This window comes from Microplitis demolitor, chromosome 1, assembly GCF_026212275.2.
Source record: "Microplitis demolitor isolate Queensland-Clemson2020A chromosome 1, iyMicDemo2.1a, whole genome shotgun sequence".
NCBI lineage: Eukaryota > Metazoa > Arthropoda > Insecta > Hymenoptera > Braconidae > Microplitis > Microplitis demolitor.
Genome location: NC_068545.1, coordinates 14,957,554 through 14,977,295, shown reverse-complemented (window position 1 = coordinate 14,977,295; position 19,742 = coordinate 14,957,554). Strand labels below are relative to the sequence as shown.

General features: G+C 32.4%; 4 protein-coding genes across 4 annotated transcripts in view; all 4 read left to right on the top strand.

Annotated features, from left to right (window-relative positions):
• Positions 1-5,339: 5,339 nt before the first annotated feature.
• The window catches only part of LOC103578206 (uncharacterized), a 165,651-nt gene continuing 151,248 nt past the window's right edge, over positions 5,340-19,742 (top strand). Inside the window, exon 1 of the mRNA XM_053740202.1 lies at positions 5,340-5,431. The gene's annotated coding sequence lies outside the window, so the exon portion shown is untranslated. The remainder of the gene's footprint in view (positions 5,432-19,742) is intronic.
• Positions 9,023-9,289, top strand: LOC128668055 (GATA zinc finger domain-containing protein 15-like; the record flags this gene model as incomplete). Its single annotated transcript, XM_053740216.1, has 1 exon — positions 9,023-9,289. A coding segment is annotated over one exon (267 nt), but the record flags the coding sequence as incomplete, so codon positions are not given.
• LOC128668052 (glycosyltransferase-like protein gnt13) lies at positions 12,194-12,511 on the top strand (the record flags this gene model as incomplete). The annotated part of the gene is made up of 1 exon (XM_053740215.1): positions 12,194-12,511. A coding segment is annotated over one exon (318 nt), but the record flags the coding sequence as incomplete, so codon positions are not given.
• On the top strand, positions 16,155-16,760 carry LOC106694119 (uncharacterized). The gene has a single exon (XM_014444337.1). It carries the CDS (start codon positions 16,155-16,157, stop codon positions 16,758-16,760), a length of 606 nt encoding a protein of 201 aa, XP_014299823.1.

The following is a 19,742-nucleotide window of genomic DNA, read 5'->3' as shown; positions in this document are numbered from 1 at the left end:
GGTGATCGCGGAGGAACGACTGAGATGTCACCGCCCCTGCGAGTTGGTACCCGGAATTAGCTCGGGTACGTTTACGTTTATTTGGGAATGGCAGGCCTCGTTTGCGATGCTTGAGGAAGCCAAAGATTCGCTAACTCCGGATATCACGGGGAGACCCGCGAGTCCACGGCTTGTATGCGGTAGGGAAAGAATGGATGGAGAAGCGAGAATGTCAGAGTGACTGGAAATAGTAGAGTGTGGAAGTGAATGGAGTGGGAGACGAGAGAAGAGGAGTTGGGAACTGACCATGGTGTCCGAGAGTTGGATTTTGGAGTCGCTCGAGTACGAGTCGACCCAGTAGTCGAGTTTGGAGTCTTGGAGCGAGTGGTTGTGAGTCGGAAAGCTCCAAAGGTAGGCCTCGACCACACCCTTGGCTGATGTCGTTGGAGCTTGTGGCTCTATTTGTTGTTTTGGAGCCGTTTGTCGTGATTTTGCCGTCTTGAGTTACCGCATTAGTTGTTTTAATTTTATTATTATCTAAAATGGTATTAAGTTTTGTGATTCGTCGTCCACGAGGGGTTCCCGATGTCATATTCAGGTATTTATTTGTCTGATGGACCGAGAGTACTCGACCGCGAGCCGCTTAGGCCCTTCGCGTCGCTCTCACGTCCTCTTTACGATATTTTATGTAGTTTTCATTTCTGTATTTTGTTTAATTTAATTTTAATTAATCGGCTTCTGCCGCGTAAAAAGAAACGCGACCCTCTCTCCACAACCTAGCATACTGAGCGCACCAGGACATGCCGCTACCTCCGTTCATTTCTTTCATTTCCGAAGGATTTAGATATTAGTTTTTAATTTACGCGTACGTTTAGACCGGTTGCCGATACCGGGGAAATAAAAGTCGGCTAGCGCCCGTCAGGATCTGGAGGAAATGAGAGGAGTGATCGGTGGGTGAAGTGTAACGTAGCCCGATTTGTGTATTTTGAGTTTGAGTATTTGAGTAAGTTTATTGAATAAGATTTATGTGCAATCCGTTTCAGTGAAATCGAGTTATTTAAGTAAAAGAATTACGTTACAGATTATATATAATCGAATTATATATAATTAAAAAATATTTTTGAAAAAAAAAAAATCTAAATATCGAATTTTTGATTTGGTTATTACCGCGCGAACGCATTACAAATTCAGAAACAAGAATTGATAGCAGTAAATGATGAAAAAATCCTGGACGTCTGCTGGGTTCGAACACGGCTCCTCTTGGCTGGTAGTCCTGAACGTTGATCACTGCGGTCCTCATCACGAGAGTTCAAGTGCTTAATCGATGTATTTAGAGTGAACTGCCGGTAAAGACAGAGTTCATAAGTTTTCGTGATGAATTTTTACAAAAACTTCATGAACTTATTTGAAATTTTATAAAAACAATATTTGTCGTCCTCGATGATAATTATATAAAATTTTATTAAGTTTCTTCAAATTTTTTAATTTTCTGTTGTGATCTGAAATTTAAAAAAACTTATATCAAATTTAGGGAAACATTAAATAATTTCACAAAATTATATGAAATTCAACCGATTGAAAAACTGGGTACTTTCAATTATTGAATACCATGAAAAACGAAATTCTTTTTTTTCTTGAAACACCCTAATGGTTGTATACAATTATATATAGGTATATGTATAAGATTATATATAATTATATATGATTATATATAAGAAAATTTTCTCGGAACAGTATTATTTATAATCATATATAATTATATATGGAGCTACATATGACACTCTCCGTTTAAATATTGCATTATACACTAACGCAAAAAATTAGAGGAACAGAAAAATTTTATAAATTTTTTAGTAATTTTTGGAAGGCTATAACTTTGTGAAAAATAATCGTATTAAGATTTTGAAAAAAGCATTTTATAGCTTGAAATCTCTAGTTTCAGTGCATTTTAATCGAAATTTTTTAAAAGGTCTTGTTATTACGCTAACATGAGAAATACCGCGAGGCAAAAAATTTCTAAATTTTTTTTTTTTTTTTTCAAAGAGCCCACGGACCGTGGAAAAATTTTGTCAATTGAACCAATGCATAGATCACTTGGCAAATTTATTTAGCTTCAATTTGGCTTTTTTTTTAACCTCGTAGGACAATTTGTCGCAGAGATATCAGCCTTCGAACAAAAAATGATCCTTTTGGCTTTGATCATCGATATTTCAAGTACCAATGATTTCACAGTAAATTTGAGCGCGGCGTTAAAAACTTGAATAAATTCTCTACAAGACCCGTTCATCATTTTTATTTTATGCTAACGTACTTATAATTATACATAACTTATATATAATTTCATATAACTATAAATCAATAATTGATAAATTAGATATAAAATTCTGTTGACTAAAAATCTTATATATATTGAATATAAAATTTTGTTGACCAAGAATCTATCACGTATAAGATTTTTATTACTTGAAGTTCATACGAAACTTACTTTTTAAGTCAATCTCTTAGGTTAACGGGTAGCGGGTTAAATTTTCGAGTGCAAGGTCCACGGTTCAAATTCTGCACAAGCCCGAATGTTTTTTTTTATTTTTTATAAAAATAATTATATATAATTGTATATTGCTATATATAATTATATAGGGCCATTTTTTTCCTATAATTTTTGTACCCAGATGGGCATGAACAGACCTGATCAGAACTGAACATGCCTGGCCTGGTCTAGTCAGACCCAGTCATTTTTCATATCAGACCTAAAGACTCATGCCTGTTCATATCTGATCAGATCTGATCATTTTTTCCCGGGTAAGTATAATAGAGATGAAAAAAATTTAGTGTCCGGAACCATCGTGATTGTGACCTAAAAGTATAAGAATAACAAAACCGTTTGAACTTAGGAAAATTTTTTTCGTTAGTTGAATAAAAATTTTAATTTTGGAAAAAAAAAATTTTCTTTAAGTATGAAAAAAAACGAAATGCTAGAAAAACTTTTTTTTTGTTTGTATTATACTCTTAGAACATAATTACGTCGATTCACAAAAAAAGTCTTTTTTATACACCCTCATGGCTCCCGGTACCAATACCGAGAGCCATAAAGGCGTATAAAAAATTTGAATTTTGGAACCCATTTATTTGTCTGTTATATTTATAAAATATAATTACGTCAATCTCTGAAAAAAAAATTTGTAAACGCGCTTATGGCATCTGCAATGCGATATGTTATATACCTTATTATAAAATTATCAGTTCCTCCAAAATTAGATAAAATTTCATAAAATCTTATAAAATTATATCAAATTTCGTATGAAATTCTAAAACTCCATAAGTCGATGAATATTCTTCTTATTTACTTCGATCACATACGTGGCTCGGCGCAGTGAATAGCAGCAAGGACTTTAAATCAAAAGGACGTAGGTTCGAGCCCAGCAGTCACCAGGATTTTTTTGTCAATAAAAAATATAATTAGTGTGTCTCAGCAATGTCTTCATCTATTAGACCAATGTATAAGATGTAATTGCAATATATTTTTCGTAATCTAATATTTTTTTTTTTAAATTAACGGTGACTGCAGAATTTTATCAAATTTTGTTAAATTTTATAAATTTTCATAAAATGTTAGCAGGCCATTTTCGGTGCTGCGACTATTAAACCGTAGACAGTTCAACCTCGGCAGTTTAACTGCGACACTTCAACCTAACGACAAAATATCCGCAATAAAATATCCTGTCGTTTGGTTGAAGTGTCGTCGGTTGAAATTTCGCGGTTGAACTGTCTTCGGTTTAAATGTTACAGTACTCTATTTTCAACATAAAATATTATGAAATTTTATAAAATTTCATAAATTTTGATGAAATGTTATCAGACCATTTTCAGCATAAAATTTCATAAAATTTCGTTAGTGAATTTTTTAAAAATTTTATGAAAAAATTTTTTCCGGGTTATGTTCAGTCCGGTTTAATACACGGAGATAATTTTAGTATGAATATAGCCATTTTATTTACTCTAAATGAAGTTATACTGTGCCATGACGAATTTTTTCTCTCGATTTAACAAATTTTATCTCTCCAGAGATTAAATATTAGTTAGATGAATTATTACTCATAATTGCAAGTACAAATTACCCCGAGCGCCAGTTGAAGTAAGCATTTTATTTAATTTAATTTTTATTCGTGGCTTTTTGATACGTGGTTGATTCGAAATAATTTGCGTTGCTGTAAAGATCACTGAGCTAGAGATAAAAACCGAGATAAGTATATTTGTGTGCATAATGTGTGTTGCATGGAACTAAATGATAGACATTTAATAGAAGCTTAGATTAGCTGAATAACAACGTAGACTATTAAATCATACCTTGCAGCATAGAGTAACAATACATAACTTGAATGGATTCAAAATTTTCTTCAAGCTACAAACAATTTTTCATCATAAAATAAAAAATTACCTTCGTGCTATACCCAAAGAAGTATATTTCTTATTTCAATTAATTTTTGAATTTCATTTATTGAGAAATTTTATAAAGAAATCGATACACATTGTACTTATTCTAATACAAAAATTGAATTTAAAATTGATTTTAGAAGATCGTTTAAACACACGGAAAAAAATAATCGGTACCAGCTACCGATTGGCAATCCGTAAGCGTTACCAATTATGTCGCTATTGGCTATCAAAATAATCGGTAGTTTTTACTGATTAATTTTCGGTAACACCTACCGAAATAATCAATAATACCTACCGACATAATCGGTAGCAGCTACCCTTATAGGGAAAAAACAATAGGCCAAAGCTTGGTCAAGGTTTGGTGCATGATTTATTAACTCTGAAGTTTGAAATCCAAGCTTGGCCCAAGTCTGTCTAAGCTTCGAAATGATAACACCAAGCCAAGCTTGAGTGGCAGTATTGTGCCACGACTGTAGCTAAATAAGCACCTATTCTTATTAAAAATAAATTAAAAAAAATATTAGCAGACATGTGTGTGATGGTAACATATGAAAGTAAATTTGTACATAGAGAAATCAGGTACACGGAAAAAGTAAATAGAACTAGCTCCGATGTCAGATAGTAGTCAGGGCCACCTGTTTAAAAAAAACAGAGATAGCAGTGGGTCCTATCTACGTAGCACTGGTTACTCTCTACATTGTACTCGGCGCCATGTCAGATGTTGCTCACTACTATCCTAAATATTACAGTCTTACATGTTGCCCAGTTTTATGTACATAGCAGCCAGTAGTATGTCAGATAGCAAATGTTACGTTAAACATATTACTCACTGCTATCTGTAGATAGCGCCTGCGTCTATGTTTACGTATTGCTGGTTACTGTGAAAGGTAGTAGAGAGTTCTATGTAAGATAGTAATGAGTACTTTCTGAGATATTTTGTTCTGTAATGATTTGAATAATTTTTTCTAGGAATGGCACTAGTATTTATTATTGACAACGGACAAATAAAATTATAAGGGTAAGTGTGGGTATTACTGCGGTTTTTTCGTAGGTCTTACTTCAAAAACAATTTAATGAAGTTTATTCCAAGATATCAATATTTTTTTTTATACCCAAGTAGTACTTATTATAAATTAAAAAAAAAATCAACAATGACATAAACTAATATTTTCTTTAAATAATAAGCATTTTAAAGACAAGTCTATATGCATGTATTACTGCGGAGCCTAAAGTGGCTTGCCCCTATTACTGCGTGCCAATTACTGCGGCTAAATCAATTACGAAAAACTTCGGTATCAGACAAAAAATGAAATAGAACAAGTTTGAAAGATAATTATTAGCTTAATAAAATAATTAATAAAATTTATTAATATAATAACAGATTTACATTAATTTATAAAAATAAATATGACAAGTGAACACCGCACAGTACAATCTATTGATGACTTAAAATAAAAAAAGTTACTACCGCAGTAATGGGTACAAAAGAATACAACTAGAGGTGTTTCTATTACTGCGGGTTATTGAGAAAACCGCAGTAATGCATGCATGCCCAGTTTGTTGGTACCAATTACTGCTTCCGTAAATAAATAATATTAATTAATCAAAATTAAATTTTTATTGAATTTTTGGTATTACAAAAAAAGGTTATCTTACTTCTGTAGGCAATAATAATATAAATTAAGTCATTTATTTCAGAAAAAAGGCTCTTTAAGTTCCACGTCTTTTTACGCAAGAACTCACAAAAATGGAATAATATTCAACCACTATAACCTATCAATTTTAATAAATTAATAACGAATTCAAAATTTATTGTACATGTAAAACTACTGTACAGTTAATTTCTTTCAGGTTTCAATTATTAGCAATAATTTTTTTTAATCAACAAAACTCAGTCATCGTTTATTTACAATTAAAACAAAATCCGCAGTATTACCCACACTTACCCTATCATAACTTAATTAATTATGAATTACCTGGGAAAAAAACTACATTAATTTAATTTAATTTAATTTATTGCTTTAAGAGTAAAATTTAAATCTTTTAGCAAGAGGTGCCATAGGCAATACATATTATTAACAGAATAAGTCTTGTCCATTGGAGTAAGTTTAAAGAAAAACACAAACGTAATATTATATAATGCAAAGTAAGTAACCAGTAAAAGAAGAGCAATAAACATATTTAGAAATGAGCTAATGAGATTAGAATTAGTGGTTAACGGAAAGAGGAACGTTGTAAAGAGGGTCAGGTGAGACTTCCTAGTGTTGGAGAGCCCAATTTCAGAGCATTATGCATTTCCTTGTGTAGTTGTAGACTGCGAAGATGTTTTGCTCGCCTAAGATTTCAAGGAGTAAGCATGCAGTTGTGCATTGTGTTATTGACTGTCTAAGGTAGTGATTCGAATTTGCATGACGTATTCGACAAAGACAGGAGCAAAAAAAGTTATTGGCAAGTCTAAGCTGTGCAAATATACGCTTTATCGGGATAGAGTATCTTAACACGTATTAAAACACTTGAAATAATTTTTTTTTCATAAGTACATGGAAAAATGATAGTTTTTTTATTCAGTGAGTATTTTGATTTAAACCATTCCCTAAAAAGTTATCAGTAAAAAACCATAAAAAGAGCGGTTTTCTTTAAAATTCGATATCTTTGGAACTGGTGATCCCAAAAATTTCAACATTTCGGAAAAAGAGTTTTTTGATGGGTACAAAAAAATAAAAAAAAAATTGAGGAAATCTAAAATTAAAATTTTTCAAACCGTCCGATTTGGCGAGGAATGCCCCATATATAATTAGATAAAATTATATCGTGCCAAAATCGATATAAGGTAAATGTCCTAATACCGGAACGACGAAGGGTATATGACTGATTTTTATCGTTTTAAAAATATTCAAATAAATTATAAACCAAAATAATTTATCACATTATACAGAATAGACATTGACCAATTCAAAAATAATCAAATTAGTTTATTTTTCTTAAATTTAATATAAAAAAAAAATTTTTCCTATGACACCTAAAAGACCCAATACCGGAACGCTGAAATAGCCTTCTCCCAATACGGGAATTCGGTTGTCCTAATACCGGAACAGTAAATAAAATAAGTTATTTTTTGCATTTATTCATGGTAAAAATATTAATAATTATTAAATAATATTAATGTAAAATAAGTATGAATTTAGCAGACATCAGAGAGCTTTAAAATTATAAATAAATAAGATAAATAATTAAAAAAATAATATTTACAAAAAAAGCACTATTAATTTCAAAATTTTTTGAATTTGCATTTTTTTAAATTTTATATTATTAATTATTTAACAACAACAACAACAACAACAACAACAACAACAACAACAACAACAACAACAACAACAACAACAACAACAACAACAACAACAACAACAACAACAACAACAACAACAACAACAACAACAACAACAACAACAACAACAACAACAACAACAACAACAACAACAACAACAACAACAACAACAACAACAACAACAACAACAACAACAACAACAACAACAACAACAACAACAACAACAACAACAACAACAACAACAACAACAACAACAACAACAACAACAACAACAACAACAACAACAACAACAACAACAACAACAACAACAACAACAACAACAACAACAACAACAACAACAACAACAACAACAACAACAACAACAACAACAACAACAACAACAACAACAACAACAACAACAACAACAACAACAACAACAACAACAACAACAACAACAACAACAACAACAACAACAACAACAACAACAACAACAACAACAACAACAACAACAACAACAACAACAACAACAACAACAACAACAACAACAACAACAACAACAACAACAACAACAACAACAACAACAACAACAACAACAACAACAACAACAACAACAACAACAACAACAACAACAACAACAACAACAACAACAACAACAACAACAACAACAACAACAACAACAACAACAACAACAACAACAACAACAACAACAACAACAACAACAACAACAACAACAACAACAACAACAACAACAACAACAACAACAACAACAACAACAACAACAACAACAACAACAACAACAACAACAACAACAACAACAACAACAACAACAACAACAACAACAACAACAACAACAACAACAACAACAACAACAACAACAACAACAACAACAACAACAACAACAACAACAACAACAACAACAACAACAACAACAACAACAACAACAACAACAACAACAACAACAACAACAACAACAACAACAACAACAACAACAACAACAACAACAACAACAACAACAACAACAACAACAACAACAACAACAACAACAACAACAACAACAACAACAACAACAACAACAACAACAACAACAACAACAACAACAACAACAACAACAACAACAACAACAACAACAACAACAACAACAACAACAACAACAACAACAACAACAACAACAACAACAACAACAACAACAACAACAACAACAACAACAACAACAACAACAACAACAACAACAACAACAACAACAACAACAACAACAACAACAACAACAACAACAACAACAACAACAACAACAACAACAACAACAACAACAACAACAACAACAACAACAACAACAACAACAACAACAACAACAACAACAACAACAACAACAACAACAACAACAACAACAACAACAACAACAACAACAACAACAACAACAACAACAACAACAACAACAACAACAACAACAACAACAACAACAACAACAACAACAACAACAACAACAACAACAACAACAACAACAACAACAACAACAACAACAACAACAACAACAACAACAACAACAACAACAACAACAACAACAACAACAACAACAACAACAACAACAACAACAACAACAACAACAACAACAACAACAACAACAACAACAACAACAACAACAACAACAACAACAACAACAACAACAACAACAACAACAACAACAACAACAACAACAACAACAACAACAACAACAACAACAACAACAACAACAACAACAACAACAACAACAACAACAACAACAACAACAACAACAACAACAACAACAACAACAACAACAACAACAACAACAACAACAACAACAACAACAACAACAACAACAACAACAACAACAACAACAACAACAACAACAACAACAACAACAACAACAACAACAACAACAACAACAACAACAACAACAACAACAACAACAACAACAACAACAACAACAACAACAACAACAACAACAACAACAACAACAACAACAACAACAACAACAACAACAACAACAACAACAACAACAACAACAACAACAACAACAACAACAACAACAACAACAACAACAACAACAACAACAACAACAACAACAACAACAACAACAACAACAACAACAACAACAACAACAACAACAACAACAACAACAACAACAACAACAACAACAACAACAACAACAACAACAACAACAACAACAACAACAACAACAACAACAACAACAACAACAACAACAACAACAACAACAACAACAACAACAACAACAACAACAACAACAACAACAACAACAACAACAACAACAACAACAACAACAACAACAACAACAACAACAACAACAACAACAACAACAACAACAACAACAACAACAACAACAACAACAACAACAACAACAACAACAACAACAACAACAACAACAACAACAACAACAACAACAACAACAACAACAACAACAACAACAACAACAACAACAACAACAACAACAACAACAACAACAACAACAACAACAACAACAACAACAACAACAACAACAACAACAACAACAACAACAACAACAACAACAACAACAACAACAACAACAACAACAACAACAACAACAACAACAACAACAACAACAACAACAACAACAACAACAACAACAACAACAACAACAACAACAACAACAACAACAACAACAACAACAACAACAACAACAACAACAACAACAACAACAACAACAACAACAACAACAACAACAACAACAACAACAACAACAACAACAACAACAACAACAACAACAACAACAACAACAACAACAACAACAACAACAACAACAACAACAACAACAACAACAACAACAACAACAACAACAACAACAACAACAACAACAACAACAACAACAACAACAACAACAACAACAACAACAACAACAACAACAACAACAACAACAACAACAACAACAACAACAACAACAACAACAACAACAACAACAACAACAACAACAACAACAACAACAACAACAACAACAACAACAACAACAACAACAACAACAACAACAACAACAACAACAACAACAACAACAACAACAACAACAACAACAACAACAACAACAACAACAACAACAACAACAACAACAACAACAACAACAACAACAACAACAACAACAACAACAACAACAACAACAACAACAACAACAACAACAACAACAACAACAACAACAACAACAACAACAACAACAACAACAACAACAACAACAACAACAACAACAACAACAACAACAACAACAACAACAACAACAACAACAACAACAACAACAACAACAACAACAACAACAACAACAACAACAACAACAACAACAACAACAACAACAACAACAACAACAACAACAACAACAACAACAACAACAACAACAACAACAACAACAACAACAACAACAACAACAACAACAACAACAACAACAACAACAACAACAACAACAACAACAACAACAACAACAACAACAACAACAACAACAACAACAACAACAACAACAACAACAACAACAACAACAACAACAACAACAACAACAACAACAACAACAACAACAACAACAACAACAACAACAACAACAACAACAACAACAACAACAACAACAACAACAACAACAACAACAACAACAACAACAACAACAACAACAACAACAACAACAACAACAACAACAACAACAACAACAACAACAACAACAACAACAACAACAACAACAACAACAACAACAACAACAACAACAACAACAACAACAACAACAACAACAACAACAACAACAACAACAACAACAACAACAACAACAACAACAACAACAACAACAACAACAACAACAACAACAACAACAACAACAACAACAACAACAACAACAACAACAACAACAACAACAACAACAACAACAACAACAACAACAACAACAACAACAACAACAACAACAACAACAACAACAACAACAACAACAACAACAACAACAACAACAACAACAACAACAACAACAACAACAACAACAACAACAACAACAACAACAACAACAACAACAACAACAACAACAACAACAACAACAACAACAACAACAACAACAACAACAACAACAACAACAACAACAACAACAACAACAACAACAACAACAACAACAACAACAACAACAACAACAACAACAACAACAACAACAACAACAACAACAACAACAACAACAACAACAACAACAACAACAACAACAACAACAACAACAACAACAACAACAACAACAACAACAACAACAACAACAACAACAACAACAACAACAACAACAACAACAACAACAACAACAACAACAACAACAACAACAACAACAACAACAACAACAACAACAACAACAACAACAACAACAACAACAACAACAACAACAACAACAACAACAACAACAACAACAACAACAACAACAACAACAACAACAACAACAACAACAACAACAACAACAACAACAACAACAACAACAACAACAACAACAACAACAACAACAACAACAACAACAACAACAACAACAACAACAACAACAACAACAACAACAACAACAACAACAACAACAACAACAACAACAACAACAACAACAACAACAACAACAACAACAACAACAACAACAACAACAACAACAACAACAACAACAACAACAACAACAACAACAACAACAACAACAACAACAACAACAACAACAACAACAACAACAACAACAACAACAACAACAACAACAACAATAATAATAATAATAATAATAATAATAATAATAATAATAATAATAATAATAATAATAATAATAATAATAATAATAATAATAATAATAATAATAATAATAATAATAATAATAATAATAATAATAATAATAATAATAATAATAATAATAATAATAATAATAATAATAATAATAATAATAATAATAATAATAATAATAATAATAATAATAATAATAATAATAATAATGTCATAAATAATAATAATAATGTCATAAATAATGTTTAATGATTTTTTATTTTTATCATGTCATATGAAAAATGAAAAATTCATTTAGAATTCGAGTAAAAAATATTTATTGTATTTGAATCAACACGTTTTGATTCAGATTATTAACGTAAAACTGATTTGTCTATTAAATGAATCAAAAATTTATTATAAATACATTATATTATTTTTGCTATAACTATTATAATGAGTTATGTTTTCTAACATACCAATAAATTTCACAGTAATGATTTGTTATAAATTCAATTAAATTAAATTTAATTAATCGTTTTTACTCGAGTGTTAAACCAATTTTTTCATTTCTGCTTCGACATTTCAGAAGTAAATAGGAGAAGGAAAAGCAAAATGGGCTCCCTAAAATTTTGAGTGCCTCAAATGAATTGGGGGTGAAACGGATCCCAAAAACTTTAAGGGCCCATTTCCCCCCCCTTCCCCTAAATTATATTTATGGCTTTACTAAATTAAAAAACTATTATATTATTTGTATCTGTACCTGGAAACAGTCGATATGATCAAAAACTCAATGAACGTAAGATTTCAAAAAGTTTGAAATATTCGAATCTTTCGAACTATTCGAATCCTTCGAACTATTCGAACATCTCGAATATTCGAGGTGAATTTCGAATCGAATTGTTCGATTCGATTCGCCTCGAATAAACCGAAGTTTCGAGTATTCGCACACCCCTATTTTTTACTTTTCCGGCGAAACTATCGGACTTATCATAAAATGTCATGAAATCTTTTTTGTGATGAAATTCATTTCCTACAAATTATTTTCAATAAACTTTTTCGACATTCTATTTTGTTTTTTATTTTTTCCATTTTTATGCCAAGCTCCTAAAAAAATAGTGTTCCGATTGATTTTAAGAGCTTGGCATGAAAATGAGAATTACTAGAAAACAATGCAGAATATAAAAAAAATTTGTCAAAGGTAATTTGTAGGAAATAAAATTGTCTACAAAAAAGATGTTATGTCATCTTATGACAAGTCCAATAGTTTCGCCGGAAAAGTAAAAAAATTTCGAAATTTACTCTAACTTGACTTTGAGCTCCAATAACTTTTAACAGATAAATTTATCTAAAAATGATAAGAGACTTTTTTTTATAGAGCGTTAAATTCCCTAGAAGATCGATTTTTCTAAATTCCGTCTCTACGTCATTCGTAGAGACATTACACAATTACAAGATACACCGCTGAGCTGCGAACACGCATTCAAGCATTTTAATTTTGTATAATTCTCTTTTACTGTGTTAATTACGTTGGATAAATAAAACATTTATTACTCATTATTAGTTGGTTTAAATAATTTATTTTAATATCGTTAAATTTTACCCTTAACCACTAAATTGGTGACCCCGACGTGATCTCTTTTTAAGGGAAGCGTCGAACACGTGCAGTATACAGTTAGTAAAACTCTCGCGAGTTGTTGTGTCGTTTTGCTGCCAATATTTTGTCGCGTTGCCGATTAACCGGAGACTGTGAATTTTATCCACAGTTATTTTTGTGTGAATTTATTTTTGAATTATTTAGTGTAGTGATTTTTTCATCATTGTGCAGTTTTTATTCTTTTATCACCGTTGGTGCATTGCTGGGCATCTTATGGACGTTATTCCGCATCAGTGTTGATTCGAGAGACCTTTAGTGTGAATCGAATAGTGATAAAAGTTTTTGCGAGCTGTGATAAAAAAATTATAATTAATTTTTCGTGCAGTGTCGCGTATAATTTTCTTTCCGTTACCGGGAATACCATAAAGGATTAGACCGATCCACCGGCTGCACATTCCTGAGCCGTGCGTGATCGATAATCTTTCGCTAGCACAGTACAAAATTACTGACATTGTTGACTGGTGATGTCAGGCTCTGAAACCGAAAGCGACAAGACAATAAAATCCGAGTCATCTGACGAAGATACATTCAAATCTAATTTATCGGGATCGTCGTCGTTTATGTCAGTTAAATTAAATATGGCCGTGAACATCAAAGCACCCCAGTTCAGCACGGAGAATCCGAAACTGTGATTTGCGCAGGTTGAGGCGCAGTTTTCGACACATAGGGTAGCAACAGAGCGTGCAAAATTTGATCTGGTGATTCCATTGCTTGACACTCGCGTCGCCGCAGAAGTCGAGCAGTTAATCCTTCAGCCTCCTGGGACAACTCCATACAGCGATTTAAAAGCCGCTTTAACAAAATGCTTCACGAGGTCCGAAGAAGCACGGATCACTCAGCTCCTTCGACAGAGAGAGACTTGGCGATCGAAAACCATCGCAACATTTAAGTCATCTGCGTGCGTTAGTTCCCGGCATTGATGGCGCTATAATTAAAGCACGTTGGTTTTCCTATATGCTAAATGAGATTCAAGTATGTCTTGAAGCTATCAGCGACTCAACGCTTGACAAGCTTGCTGAGTCAGCTGATCGTATGGTTGAACGTATATCGCTCAAGCCCCAAGTTGCCGCTGCTTCAGCAAGTTCATTTTCATCAACCGCCGAGCACGGCAAAATTGCCGCACTGCAAAGAGAAATTGCGCAACTCACGAATCAAGTGAGAAACTTAAAAGTTAAACGCTGCAGATCCAGAAGTCGATCACGGTGACGTGTACCAAAGAAGTTTGAGTTCTGTTGGTACCACTTCAAACATGGTAAAAATGCCTGATCGTGCGCTCCCGGCTGCAAATGGCAGGGAAAAGCAAACGAGAATCAATAGAGGCGGCTAATGATTCTCAATCGATTTCTCGCCGCCTGTTTATCCGAGACCGAACTACAGGAACGGAATATCTTGTCAATTCCGGCTTCGATTTGTCGGTATTTCCACGTAGCTGGCTGAAATCAATCAGTACACCTATAAGTTACCAATTGTATGCCGCAAACGGCTCGATAATTCAAACATATGGTTTGAAATCGCTTCTATTAAACCTTGGACTTCGCCGTGAATTGTCATGGAATTTTATAATTGCTGACGTCACTAAACCGATTATAGGTGCAGACTTCCTAAGTTATTATGACTTACCAGTTGACCTAAAGCGAAAATGCCTTTGTGATGGCATCACTGGTTTATTGACACCCGGAAATTCTCACACGACATCGGCAGAAACAAATATCAAAGAAGTCGATGGTAGTTCTGTGTATATGGAATTATTGAGAGAATTTACCGATATGACATGACCTGATGCTACTCAGAGTCAATCGAAAAAACATTCAACGGTGCATCACATTCGAACGTCACCTGGACCGCCAGTTTCGTGCAAAACAAGACGCCTGGCTCCAGATAAATTGAAAATTGCACAAGCCGAGTTCCGAAAAATGATTGAGGAAGGTATTTGCAGACTATTCAACATTGCCTGGTCTTCACCACTTCATTCAGCGCAGAAAAAGTCCGTAGAATGGAGGTCGTGCGGTGATTACCGACCACTCAACAAGCGAGCTTTAATCGATAAATACTCGCTGCGTTATCTTGACAACTATGCCGCATTTTTACACGGTACCTGGACAACCTGGACAACCGAACTTCAAGAGTCTTTTAAGTCAGCTAAAGGCAGCACTTTTGTGTCAGCGAAAGTCATGGTATGACGCATTACCAGCCGTTTTGCTCGGCTTACGCGCTGCTTGGAAAGACGACATCCAGACGACCCCGGCTGAATTGGTATACGGTGAGCCTATACGATTACCCGGTAAGTTACTATCTCCCGCTAATAAAACTACGCCTCATAACATCGTCAATACTCTAATACGTCATTTCAACTCATTGCCACCGGCCGAAACGTCGCGTTATGGCAAGCATTCTGTTTTCTGTTTCAGGAACCGTAGTACTTGCAGTCATGGACTAGTACGGAATGACCAGGTTGGACCATCTTTCACAGCGCCATACGAAGGTCCATATCGTGTAATAATCCGACACGATAAATACTTCATCGTCGATTGTCGTGGACGACAAATCGCTATTTCAGTGGACAGATTGAAGCTGGTTTACGAGGTGAATCCAATCGATACGACGATGACGATAACAAACTCCCAACCGAATAATACAGCAACCGAGACCCAAAAACGCCGAGTCCGGTTTAATATTTAAAAAAGTTACACGATTAAAATTTTTTTTTACATAAAAGTGTTTTTTTACAAAGTAAGAATTCACCACTGTATTATACTCATTCATTTACTTATTTATTTATTCCTATCATTTGTAAATATTCTATTACTTTAATTATCGTGTATTAAATTTAAAACAAAAAAAAATCAAAGGGAGTTCTGTAGCGTTGCTACAGTAATTACGATAGATCAATTTCGGCAATCTATGCCGAAGATCGATTTTTCCATATTCCGTTTCTACCTCATTCGTAGAGACAGTACCGAATTACAAGATACACCGCTGAGCTGCGAACACGCATTCAAGCATTTTCATTTTGTATAATTTTCTTTTACTGTGTTAATTACGTTAGATAAATAAAACATTTATTTATTATTATTAGCTGGTTTAAATAATTTATTTTAATATAGTTAAATTTTACCCTTAACCACTAAATATATATATATATATATATATATATATATATATATATATATGAACGTGGCGCAAGTCAACCGTGTCCCTATACCAGTTTCATATGTCTCTTTAATCTCTCTCGTATTTAAAATTGTTAATTATAGATAAGTATAAATCATAACTTGTATTTACCTATTTGTTTATTAATCTATCATCATTCTCTACCAATTCCATGAGAAATCTTGGAGCTCTATATTTAATTTTTCATTTTTAAATATCTAATTATTTGTTTGCGCCGTTTTTAAAAATTTTAATAAATTCGTAAATCTTGAATTTTTGATGAATTGTGTGTTTTCATCAATACATGTATTGTTACGTATGTATATTACGGTGTCTGTTATTTACCAAATTAGATTTTTTTACTTGGTCATGATAAAAATCATTTATTTGTGATCCAAAAATAATAAAGAAAAATGAAAAAGTTTATTCTAACGCCGTTTAACCCTGCCTAAGTAATGATACATTCTCATTTTAGTACAAGGAGAAAAATTTTATTACTTGCTTAATAATAAATGCACAACAATGACTAATACATACTTGCATGGGAAATTTCCCGCTCTTCGAAAAAAGTCTCTTATGTTTTTTTCGTGAATCCAACTGTTTAAGAGATATTGAAATTCAAAGTTTGATTTGTTTAAAAAATTTAGCATTTTTGTTTGAAATTTGATAACTTCCCAACACCTAGACATAAAATTGAGCACTATAAATTTCCTTGTAGGAAATTTGTCGCTCTTCAAAAAAGATTTCTTACACTTTTTTGGTTAATCCAACCATTTAAGTGATATCGAAGCTCATAGTTGATAGATTTATAAAATAATGTTTTTCTATTAATATTCTATAACTCTTCAGGAAACGGATATATTTACTCAAGCTCTTAACAGTTTTTTGTCGGAAATTTCCTGCTCTAGAAAAAAAAGTCTCTTTGACTTTTTTGATAAACTCGACCGTTTGAGGGATATTTAAGCTTTAAATTGAAAGAAAAGTTTTACAAACCAACTCAAAATTTTGCTCTGATGATGTAAAAAAATTCTTTTATTTCGAGTTCAAATATCTCTCAAACGGTTGAGTTTATCAAAAAATCAAAGAGACTTTTTTTGTAGAGCAGTGAATTTTCGACAAAAAACTTTTAAAGGTCGAGTGAATATCCGTATTCTGAAGAGTTATAGAATTTTAATCAAAAAACATTATTTTTTAAATCCACCAACTTTGAGCTTCGATATCACTTAAATGGTTGGATTAACAAAAAAAGTGTAAGAAACCTTTTTTGAAGAGCGATAAATTTCCTACATGAAAATTTATACCGCTCAATTTTATGTCTGGTTGTTAGAGAGTTATCAAATTTCAAACAAACACGCCAATTTTGTTAAACAAATCATACTTTGACCTTCAATATCTCTTAAATAGTTGGATTCACGAAAAAAACATAAGAGACCTTTTTTGACGAGCGGGAAATTTCCCACGAAAGTATGTATTAGTCATTGCTGTGCACTTTTTTTAAGCAAGTAATAAAATTTTTCTCATTGTACTAAAATGAGAATGTATCATTACTTAGGCAGGGTTAAACGGCGTTATAATAAACTTTTTTATTATTTTTGGATCACAAATAAATGGTTTTATCATGGCCAAGTAAAAAAATCTAATTGGGTAAATAACGGACACCCTAATGTATATTTTCGTTTCCAACTCCGTTTACTCAAAGCTACTTGGTCAATCTGAGATTTTAATAGTACGCGATTAAATTAGTACTGCTCGTACATTTATATATAAATATATAAGAATACTAACAATATTTAAATCCCAGATTAAGAATCTCGGATTGAAAAACTGACCTTCAAAAATTGGCCTTAACCTTAGTAAAAAATTTACCTTCCATTCTGGCTGCCAGATGGGATTTATCTTTAATATAACTTTCTTCCATAATTATTAAAAACAACAATCAGCTGACATTCTTTTCTGCTTACATATTGGATCTGAACTCCAGCTAGTAATAGCGCGCTGTTGCCGTACTTCCGCGTTTATTTTTTAATCACTTATTTCATTAAAAAAAAAAATTATTTTATTAAAAAAAATTTTTGTTATGATTCAATACAATTATAATGAAAATATATTGTATCAATCCCTAAAAGTAAGTCAATTCATAACATATTCTATTAATAAAATTTTGGTGTGTAGGCGTTGTAGTCTTGCAAAAATACAATAGAAAATCCACGAGATCCTCCAGAAAGATAATCGGTATCGAATCTCCTTATACGAATAAACCGATTTTGATGGTTGAGTTGGTATTCGATGCGGCTTATAAAGTTTTAGAGCTGTTTAGATGTTGGAATCAATCCACTGGGAACATTCAAAGTTATCCAAAGAAAAATTTTTGACAAAAATTTATTTTTAGAATATCTCCAAACGCAACGTATCAATTAAGCTCAAATTTTCAGTGCTTATAGTATTTAACAAGCCGCGTCGAATGACACCTTGACGATCAAAATCGGTTCACCCGTTCAAAAGTTACAGAAT

What these genes read in the sequence shown, in the direction of transcription:
- LOC106694119 (XM_014444337.1), top strand. Translation starts at nt 16,155, where the DNA reads ATGCCGCATTTTTACACGGTACCTGGACAACCTGGACAACCGAACTTC.